General features: G+C 38.3%; 1 protein-coding gene across 1 annotated transcript in view; it reads right to left on the bottom strand.

Moving 5' to 3' along the window:
• Positions 1-930: 930 nt before the first annotated feature.
• irg1l (immunoresponsive gene 1, like) overlaps positions 931-11,871 on the bottom strand; it is a 34,116-nt gene continuing 23,175 nt past the window's right edge. The window contains exons 2-6 of the mRNA XM_079838642.1: positions 5,043-5,103; positions 4,657-4,844; positions 3,737-3,829; positions 3,006-3,211; positions 931-2,194 (exon numbers count right to left, since the gene is read on the bottom strand). Coding sequence (XP_079694768.1) covers positions 1,267-2,194; positions 3,006-3,211; positions 3,737-3,829; positions 4,657-4,844; positions 5,043-5,103 — 1,476 coding nt within the window. The 3' untranslated portion in view covers positions 931-1,266. The remainder of the gene's footprint in view (positions 2,195-3,005; positions 3,212-3,736; positions 3,830-4,656; positions 4,845-5,042; positions 5,104-11,871) is intronic.

Raw genomic sequence — 11,871 nt, 5'->3', positions numbered from 1 at the left:
GCAGGACAGCGACTCACTGAACTTAGTAGAGGAAAACAATGGTATAATTGTACCCTAAGGACCAAGTGTGTACCTTTAATAGGTACAGTTATATGTTTTGTTCCCCAAGGAACACAATTGTGCATCCACTGTACCTTTTTTTCTGAGAGTGTAGTGTCGGCCCAGATCCGGGCCACATCTGGTACATGTGGATTCAATGCGTGGGACATTTTTACTTTTAATGAAAAACTTTTACTCTTTCTGGGAAAATGCAAAATTTGGCCCTTACTTTCTGTTCAGTTGCATTACACTGTGACATTTAAATATCATTCTTGATATGTATTTTTGACCTTAGATCCTGTAACATTCTCCCCTAAGTTTCCCATTTTTTTATGTAAATAGAAGAAATCTTGCAATAGCTTAACCTGAATGATTACAGATGCACAATATATACTCTCTTTGGACTTACTAGAAATAACAAATACCTGAAGTCACATGCTTATACCTATCCAGCAAGCAACAGACGTCAAAAAAATAACCTTGAATTTGGTTACATGTCGTTTTTGCCAAAATAACTTGTGAGATGTGTGATATTACAATGCAGCGATTAAAAGGTGTTTGGTTTCATTTCTTTGACGTGTTCATGTTCTAGATGACTAGTCTATTCTTGGGCTATGGTTAGATGTCTATTACATTTTCACAGCCCAAATTTTGCCTTATTTTAGCGTAGACGTCAGGGCTGTGTTTGGAGGGCAATTAGACGTCTTTTAAACGTAAAATTGCTTGATGGGCACTTCCAGTTTGTAGCTGAACAGGTTTGATTGTTGTAATTGACCCCGTTGAGGTATAACATTTTGCAGTAATGTAACATACAGAAATGTGGACTCCCCAGACTATTTTAATTTGTGTGTGTTTATATGACAAAATGCATGGTGGACAAAGACATCATGTATATTAATTCATTTTGAAATTTATTGAGATTCAACAAGATCTTAAATAATTAAAGCAGAAGTCATCAAGAAGATTATATTATACAATACTTAAAGACAAAAAATATATATTTACAAACATATTAAACTTTTGTTAATTTGAGAAATAATGTAAATAAATATTGTAAAAACATGAAAACAGTCATACACAGCAGGAAAATAAGACTTATGTACATCAAGAGGGAATATTAAGTGTTTGAATGGTACTTCTATTAAATAAATTCTACAAGTAGTAGTGTTTCACAAAAATTCATATTCATATGATATTATTGTTGCCGTAACAAAAGCACCAAGCTGTTTACTGCAGTTGAGCTAGCAGTGGTTTACAGTCATCAAGATGCTCCAGGCCTTCGACAGCTTTGATCAGCGTCTCCACCCTCTCATTGGACAGAACTGCACCTGCATTGTTGCAGAACTTCCTCTGCAGGCTTTCTTGGCTAAGTGGGTTCCTCCAGTGGCCGTAGAAGGTGTCACAGCGGCCTTTTAGGACATCTCCAGTTACCAAGGTAACCTCCACCTCACCGTACATTATATTGAAATTGGCCGGGTTGTCGCGGGGATGCTCCAAACGGACACGGGAGAGGAGCGCATGAAGTTCGGGGCGTTGGAGAGCCTCCGAGTGGAAGGACTGCACTGTGACTTCTCCATCCAACAGGGCAGTGCAGGCGTTAAACTGGAAGGAGTGCCGCGCCTGGTGCTCCGTCTCCGGGAATGGGCGGTTGATGTACTTGGAGAGCGGCACCCTAAGCAGGATATCCTTCACCAGGTTTGCAGAAATGCTGCCTCCTCTCAGGCCAACCAGGGTCTTGTGCACAATAGCGGCAGCATCAGCAATCCAGTGCATCCCGAGGTGTGCGGGAAAGCGCTTGAAAGCGATGTCTTGCATCTCCAAGAGGAACCTGTGCTCATCATTCTCGGGGGAAGGGATGCGGTTTGGGGCGTAGTCTTCATAGAAAGCGCTGAAGCCAGCGACCCCAGGCACTGCATCCAGGACCAGAGGACTTGCCTCCAACCCGCGAGATGCCAGCAGGGCTGCTTCGAGCCCGAGGCGCGAGGCGTTTCCGATGTGAAGAGGTTTGGATTGTGTGGCGGCATTAGCCATTGGTGCACCTGCCAGAGATGCGGCGATGGCCATGGCATTACTGCACTGACTGTGATCCAGAGAGAGGAGGCGAGCACATGCAGCAGCACTACCCATAGTGCCCACCACACTTGGAGGATGGAACCTGACGGAGAAGACAGAGAAAGAGCATAGTCGTTATTTTACAAGCTTGGATGATCTCAGTTCTCAAGACAATACAGAGCACTAAAATGGTCAAAATTTAACATAAGCTGAGTGTTTCTTGCCTGTGCAACACTCTCCACAACTGTGCTAGGGTGTTTTGTGTTCTCTGTGGTTGTTTACTAGCCTAAAGAATGCCTTAATTGCAGTTGAACGTGTAGCCTTTCAAAATATACTCCATTTGATAGCATAAAAAAGGAAGGGGTGGTCACACTAGACTTTGAGCACTGCATTGCTTGTGTTGCGTGTTTAAAAAAAACAAAAACTAAATTCAACATGTAATAAAACTTCAGTTTACTTTGGTAAGTCAACAGAGCCCATATTGGCCTCTAAAAAGGGTTCGGTTCCTTCTCAAAATGAGTATATGAAATATTTACACTCTTTTATATTGTTTGCCATGTGAAAATCCCCTAGTAATAGCACAAGTAATAGCCTTAGCAAGCTCCAATAAATTCTACTCAATAAATCATAAAGCTGGCAGAAATTATTCTAAAACACAGGGGGATTCTGTTTTCAGAGTACTCAGGAAATAACAAATTATAAGTGTTTAACTATATTCCCGGAGCACAAACAGAGCTGCTCTGCATAAACACCTGTCTGAAGGAGCTTTGACAAACTTTCACATGGAATCTGCAATGTTCCTAGCTCTCCGTTTGTGTATAACCTCAGAGAATACCCATGCTGTGCTGTACTTAGAAATATAATTATTGCCCTCGGTCACTTTAGTTGAGAATGAGACAGAAATTGACTCTAACCTCTTAGGGATGTTGTGAGCCTCACTGGAGAATCTCATCAGTCGGCCCTGTATTTCGATGCCCACATTGAAGGCGGTAAGAAAGTCGAGCCCACTTGGTTTGCTGTTCTTGTGCAACATGTCACTTATCGCCAGGAGGGCAGGCAGTACCGCTCCAGAGGGGTGGGTTGCAGGGTGCCAAGTGTCGTCAAAGTCCATTGAGTGAGCCTGTGAAAAACCAACATGTCAATCAAGGTCTAAAGTGTCTCTCCATTGTGGCACTTCTGGGATGATGGTTTGTGTTTCTAAATATCACTGCACAGAAGACCATGTCATAGCTTTCAGACAGCTTCTCTAGTGTAGCCAAAACACCGGGAAAAAGCTGTGCATGACTACCGGAAATATGACCCAATAACCCAGTCTGTCTCATTTCTATAATCTGAAACACTTCCTGAAGTGAAACACATATTTATATAGAGGGTTCACACACCAGACTTTCCAACAGTAGCATGGATGTTTCTGGAGTTCCTCAGTGCTGAGGTTTCATAACTCATGACCACATTTAGGTGCCAAAAATGGCGCTGAATGTTGCAAAACAAGTTTATAATTTAATGCTTCATTGACTGTCTGGCTGTGTTGGTGCTAATTTCAGGACTTGCAGAACAGGACTGTTTCCAGGATGTTGAATCACACATCCAGTGTAACATAAACTATGAGCTTCAATTACAACTCAATACACGTCATAATACTCACTGCAACTCCATTGACAAAGGCTGCAAGGGTTGGAGAAAGCTTCACACCTTGGCGCCCATAGACGAAGCTGATGTCATCAGAAGCATACATGTGCTTGGGGAAGAGGATAAATGAATGCTCATTAGATCCAACTCATTCACAAATCAACAAACACATTAGCACACACCATTGCTTCTGTCATGCTGACCTATGTCCAGGGAAGAATTGGACTCTGTAAAAGCTTGGTATCACTCAATTCTACAGAAAAAGGGTGTTTTCTTAGGGTGTGTTCACACTGCATTTTAGCACCGAACCTAAAGGTGAAGGGGTACATTCACAACCTGATTGGTCGGATTTTAAGACATATTTTGAGACAGAACTTACCGAACATCCAAAACATTGCTGTGTGCTGGGATAAATGTGCTCTTTGTATGAGCGTAGCTACATATGATGGTATTTTGACCAGCTAAGAACTCGTAAAGAGCTTATAAAATGTGTCAAAACAGCGCCAGGAATCCCTCCATCACACACACAAACCAAAATCTGCTGCAGGAAACGCGGTACTGACGTCTGTCCCGAACTATGATGGGCAAAACGACGAGGTATGTGTGAGCAATCTGTCCTTTTTAGGGTCTCATCTTCTTCCTGTTTTTGGTTCGTTTACATGTCTTTGGTCTGTTTTGGTTTCATATGTAATTCGAACCGCATCAGACCCAGACAGCAACATAGTGTCGGCCCAGATCTGGTACAGATGTGGATTCCACGTGTGCCAGATGTGGGAACGGATCTGGGCGACACTATGTTCATTTGGAAGTGGATCCATCTTTTCAGTGTTTTGTTTTAATCGCATCAAACATGTCAAGTGTGAACACACCCTTAATGATGGAAAGACAAGTTGTTTTATCTACAGGTTACTATTTACTATTGGCATTGTTCCCTACCTGGCAGTGCTGAAGGGCAAGTTCAAACACCTCAGTGGTGCTTCCCAAAAGCCCAACGCCAATGCTGTCCAGAATCATGCGTTTGCTGCGCTGCAGCACGGTTGGTGTCAGATGCCTTGGCTGTACGCTCTGAATAAACCTGCCAAAGCTGCTGGTCACTGTTTCCTCTGGGGCAGGACTCTCTGCCACTAAAAACAGACAAGAGACAGTGTAAAATAACACCAAAAACAATTTTCTTTGCTGGATAGTAGCACCCATCCTGAGTGCAAATAAGTTGATTAGCCAGTCTAGATAAATGTTTATCTAAAAGTCTAGACTTTCATTTTTCTTTTCTGTCAAGAGTTAACAAGCAGCAGTTTACTGAAAATAAAGTAGAGCTTGCTCACCATCTAGTGCAGACTTGTGGAGTCCTCGAGCAGCAGAAAATGCAACATATCTGGTGGATCTCTGTGTACAAACAATTATGTTTGAGTGTCTCAGCTGTATACATATATATAGTATATAGTGTATGTTTTGTTCTTTTTTAAGTGTACCTTAAAAGCAACAGCTAAAAAGCCAAGCCAAATACAATTTAAAAACCATTGGTCACTGTAGTTTAAGGTCCAATTCTCACTATAAATTATGAATTTTGCCTCATTAAACTTCTAATTACTGCTTATTAATAGTTAGTAAGGTAGTTGTTAAGTTTAGATATTGGGTAGAATTAAATAAAAAAGGTTTGGAAACACTTTAGTTTAGCGTCCAATTCTCACTATTAACTAGTTGATTATTATCATGCATATTACTAGGATATTGGCTGTTTATTAGTACTTATAAAGTACATATTAATGCCTTCTTCTGACCATATACAACTCTTAAAAATAATTTACGAAAGTTTTTTCTTCTATGAAACATTAAAAAAAAAACCTAATGACACTTATTGTAAACAGTTTGACTTCAATAAGACATTTGGAAACACTTTATGGGAAACACATATTCAGGTCCCACTTTATATTAGGTGGCCTTAACAACTATGTACTTACATGCCTTACTAAGCATTTGATACAATGTACTTACAATGTACGTTAATGTACTTACATTGTACTTACATTTAAAGTACCTCCATGAACACTCTGTAGTTACAGTAGTGTACTTACATTTGTAAGTACACTTTGTAAGTACACACAATAATTGCAATGTTGTAACTACAATGTAAGTACTCTGCAGTTTTGAAAACATTTTTGGGGAGCAATTTTGTTTTTTAAAGCATTATTGTTCATGCCTAATGCAATGTTCTTAAATATGAGGATGAGGGTGGATACTCATTATTCAAACCATTTAATAGTCAAGCTATAAATTTAACAAATGTTTGCAGAATACACCTGAATACACAACGTATATTCATATAATCGTCTCATTTAGCAAATTATGCCTCCCCAAGATTCACTAAGTTTGATTGTATTTTGTTGTGCACAAAAAACAATGTGAAAATACCATCTACTTATAAAAAGGGTTTACACACTTTACAAGGTTTCATTTGTTAATATTAGTCAATGCATTAAGTAACATGAACTAACAGTGAACAATATGCTTGTACAGCATTTATTATTATTTGATAATTCATAAAACATTTCTTGTTCATGTTAGTTCATAGTACATTTACCAATGTTATCAGGCAACTTTTGATCTTAAAAAAAGTTTTATTAAATGCTGATATAAACATTAACTATAAGTTTAATAAATACTGTAGAAGCGTTGTTCATTGTTGTTAACTAATGTAGTTAACCAACGTTAACAAATTAAACCTGTGTTGGTAAAATAAAGTGTGGAACCTGTGTTAATACCCAGGAACTAATGTGTACTTACACTGAAAATACACAAAAACTGCCCACTTAAAATAAAGTGTGGAACCTGTGTTGATACCCAGGAACTAATGTGTACTTACACTGAAAATACACAAAAACTGCCCACTTAAAATAAAGTGTGGAACCTGTGTTTATACCCAGGAGCTAATGTGTACTTACACTGAAAATACACAAAAACTGCCCACTTAAAATAAAGTGTGGAACCTGTGTTGATACCCAGGAACTAATGTGTACTTACACTGAAAATACACAAAAACTGCCCACTTAAAATAAAGTGTGGAACCTGTGTTGATACCAAGGAACTAATGTGTATTTACACCGAAAATACACAAAAACTGCCCACTTAAAATAAAGTGTGGAACCTGTGTTGATACCCAGGAACTAATGTGTACTTACACTGAAAATACACAAAAACTGCCCACTTAAAATAAAGTGTGGAACCTGTGTTGATACCCAGGAACTAATGTGTACTTACACTGAAAATACACAAAAACTGCCCACTTAAAATAAAGTGTGGAACCTGTGTTGATACCAAGGAACTAATGTGTACTTACACCGAAAATACACAAAAACTGCCCACTTAAAATAAAGTGTGGAACCTGTGTTGATACCCAGGAACTAATGTGTACTTACACTGAAAATACACAAAAACTGCCCACTTAAAATAAAGTGTGGAACCTGTGTTGATACCCAGGAACTAATGTGTACTTACACTGAAAATACACAAAAACTGCCCACTTAAAATAAAGTGTGGAACCTGTGTTGATACCCAGGAACTAATGTGTACTTACACTGAAAATACACAAAAACTGCCCACTTAAAATAAAGTGTGGAACCTGTGTTGATACCAAGGAACTAATGTGTACTTACACCGAAAATACACAAAAACTGCCCACTTAAAATAAAGTGTGGAACCTGTGTTGATACCCAGGAACTAATGTGTACTTACACTGAAAATACACAAAAACTGCCCACTTAAAATAAAGTGTGGAACCTGTGTTGATACCCAGGAACTAATGTGTACTTACACTGAAAATACACTGAAAATACACAAAAACACATTTTAATACCTAGAGGTTAAATTCAATATTCACAGTCTGTAAATTTGTAGAACAGTTTGATATATTTAGGTAGCTAGTAAAGTGCATTATCCACAAGATCATGTTTTTATGAATACATATTTTCAGCTGTGCATATTTCTATGAAAATAACGTACACAGTTCTGTTAAAAAAACTATGTAAACACATTAATTTACATTGTCAAGCACTCTGGATCTACATATTGTATATTTACATACAATTACCCTAATTGATATAAGTACAAATTATTTTTTTATACTTTTTATAAGTTCATATGTTCTTCATGGCTTCAAATTAATGGATTTTGAAATCCTTTCTTATGTCATGAAAGAGCTGAGCAATTACTCCTTGTCTGTTTCGTTTGCCTAACCAATGATACCACTGAATACATTTCAAATGCTCTTTCAAGAGCTGGGAGCTTTTGTTGCCTCTGTGCTTGTTAACCTCTGACTTGATGCTTTGCCATGCACGCTCAATGTGCTGTGTATGACAACCAGTGTTTGGATCAACAAAGTTTTGTGAATGATTGACAGTAAAATGTCTGTATCCATGTCTAGGAAGAGCCTGCACATATGCTCTCCAACAGTCACTGAAAATGGTGGATCCTCTTCTCACATGCCTTCTGATAATGGGTATGAGAGTTTGTCTTGAGCGGTTTTTGACCATCTTTAAAATGGGCAAACGTCTATGTCCCTTCATTTCCAGTATTCCAAAAACCCAGTTGTTTCTTCTCCACGTAGCTCGAAAACGACCACGGTTGTACTAGAAGAAAAGAACGCAACTTTAGATACATTGGAGCTACCCAAAATGTCACCAAATATTTCATTTTGAAAATTAAAAAAACTGTTGTTCAAATATATACACACACACACACGTTTGTTTTTGTGAAATGTGAGGACATTCCATAGGCGTAATGGTTTTTATACCATACAAACCGTATTTTCTATCCCCTTACACTGCCCCTGCCCCTAAACCTACCCCTCACACACACACACACACACACACACACACACACACACACACACACACACACACACACACACACACACACACACACACACACACACTGCCCCTGCCCCTAAACCTACCCCTCACAGGAGACTGTGCAGTTCACTTTCTGTGAAAAAAAACTTGTTCTGTATGATTTATAAGCATTTTGAAAAGTGAGGACATGGGGAACGTCCTCATATTTCACCCTCTTTTTGTAATACCTATGTCATACCCATGTCATTATACACATTTGTGTCCTGATATTTCACAAAAACATGCCCACACACACACACACACACACACACACACACACACACACACACACACACACACACACACACACACACACACACACACACACAAATACATAAAGTACCTCATGCTCATCAAGCCTGCATTTAAAATGAATTATTTAAAAATGTCTTTGATCAAAAATACAGAAAAAACATTAATATTGTGAAATATAATTACAATTTAAATAAGTTTGTCTATTTTAATATACTTTAAAATATAATTTATTTCTTTGAATCAAAGTTGAATTTTCAGCATCAGCACTCCAGTCCATTTTAATATGATGATTCATTATCAATGTTGGAAACTGCTGTGCTTATATTTTTTATAACCTGTGATACCTTTTTCAGGATTCTTGGATGAATAAAAAGTAAAAAAAAGAATGATTTATATTTATGAAAAATATAAATCTTTTGTAACAATATATACCACCGTTCAAAAGTTTGGGATCAGTAGTTTCTTGTCTTTTTTTAAAGAAATTAATAGTTTTATTCAGCAAGGATGTGTTAAATAGATAAAACGTGATAGTAAAGATTTATATTGTGAATAAATGCTGTTTTTGTTTTTATTTTTCATTATATTAGAAAAGGCTGACTTAAAGGGTTATTTCACCCAAATTAAAATTCTGTAATTAATTACTCACCTTCATGTCGTTCCAAACCCTTAAGACCCTTGTTCATCTTCAGACACAAATTAAGATATTTTTTGATGAAATCCAAGAGCTCTGTCTAATGCATTCATGCATTCTGACTTATTTACACTGTTAAAGAGTCGGATTAAAATAAAAAAAATGAGTTGGACGAATGACGGAGTATATCTGTTCCAAATACACTCCCTGAGGATTCGAACAAGTTTCGGAAAGTTTTTTTTCAAGTATGGCCCTGTATGACGACATAGGGCGGAATTCCTTGTGTGGGAACATATCCCGGATGAGAATGTGCACACTCGATCACACACATCACACCATCAACCATGGGGTGCGTTTCCCGAAAGCGTCATTAGCCAACTATGGTCGCAAGTTCTGTCGTTATCAGCAAAGTTCAACGAGTCTGTGTTTCCTGAAACCATAGTTCCAGCTAACGTTCGCAAACAGCATCGCAAAGTTGTGTGGTTGGAATGACAGCTCTCGACTTCGTTTCTTGTTTGCATAACATACGGACTTAATAAATCCTTATCTTGAGCAAAATAAGCAAGCTGACATTCAGTACAAGCTATATATTTTATTTAGAATACATACAAATGTAATTTACTGTCTTTTAGTTTGTCAATAGATTTAAAGCACTGTTTTACGCTGACTGTTTTTCCGCACTCTGTTACGAATGCCTGAGCAGCTGTGCGCATTTACATTCTGTAAATCCCACCCCTATGAAGCTTTATACTAATCGCTTAAAGGAACACGCAGACTTTTTTATTTTCTAGGCCAATATGGCTAGGAACTATTCTCTCATTCCTGAGTAATAATCAAGAGCTTACCACGAGTGCAGCGTCGCAATGATATTACACAGCGGCTGAAAATAGTCCCCAGCACTCTCTCTGTGTAAGCAGGTTGTCACGTTGGTTATGTTGATGGAAGTTAGCCTATTTTCAGGTGCTGTGAAATATCATTGTGCCGCTGCACTCGTGGTACGGCTCAAAGCTCTTGATTATTACGCAGGAATGAGAGAATAGTTCCTAGCGGTTAGATTAGAAAATCACAACCTTTCAATTTCCATCGGTCTTAGTACACGATGTAACTATACACATCACAACATGTAAATAGGAAAATGTTGGCGTTATTTTGTCACTTATTGACCAGTAGGCTAGCTGGAGCCATTTACCTCCAGTCTTTGTGCTAAGCTAGGCTAGTGGTGGGTGCGTCAGACAGAGTTATGGCACCAACAGAGATGAGAATGGACTTATCTAACTCTGGGAGATACGGTGAATAAGCTAAAGTCCCAAAAAGTCGGCATGTTCCTTTAAGTAACCCTTTAAGGCAACAGTGGATGCAGTTTGTGTTTCCGGAGTTCTACAAGTGTGTGTGTTTGTTCCCGGTCATGAGTAGGGATGAAACGATCACCGGTTTCACGATAAACCACAGTAAAATGTACTGATGGTTGGTAATATTGTTTAAAATTAAATTATCATTAAAACCTTGACGCTGTTTTTTGAATGAGAAGAAATGGCAGAAGGCAGTGACAGCACCAGGGGATTTTCCAGCTTTCTAAAAGGACCAAATCTGAGGAGTGGTCATATTTTTGCTTTTACAAAAGTCCTGAGGGAAACTTAATTGAGGATGGGTCACCCTGTCTGCAAAACATGCAAAAACAAAGTCACTGCTATAAGGGCAAACACTTCAAATCTGTGAACGCAAGGCAAATGGACTTTAACCTCAATACTAAAACTACGTCTGGGAAATAATAACGTGAAGCTTGAGCCAAAGACATTGACGTTCTATATAGTATTAATAGTAAAGTCCTATGATTTCATTTTCAATACAATCAAAAACAGAGACGGAAGACGCAAGTTGCATTTGAATGAAATGAGAGAGCGTGTCTGTTGTGTGGATGTGCATGGTTATAATTGTCATACCATTTCATCCCTAGTCATGTGTCAAAACAGCAGATGGTGAGTGAAACTGCATCAAATGTCTGTGTTTTGTTGGCACATGTAAGTACATATAATGTAAACAACAGGAACGTATAGTGAATCGAAAGTTTTCCAGGGAGTGTGTGTGCTCCGCCCACTGCACGCATTCACGAGTTCGGCTGTTTTCAGAAAGAATCGGTAGAGTGTATCTTTCTTTTATAAATATGATAAACTAAAGACTCTTTGGAGATGTGAAGGATATATATAATACTCAAGATTAACATGAGACCATGGCAGATTTGTGTTCTATGCCATATTAATTTTATGAAGCACCGAGAATACATTTTGTGCACAAAAAACAAAACAAAGATAATGACTATTCAACAATTTCGTTCTAGCCAGTGCCAGTCTCCTATGCAGTTTCCGCTGTAAATACAGTGCAGCT

This window comes from Gobio gobio, assembly GCF_949357685.1.
Source record: "Gobio gobio genome assembly, chromosome: 16".
NCBI lineage: Eukaryota > Metazoa > Chordata > Actinopteri > Cypriniformes > Gobionidae > Gobio > Gobio gobio.
The sequence above is the reverse complement of the archived record's forward strand: the minus strand, read 5'-3'. Positions and strand labels throughout refer to the sequence as shown.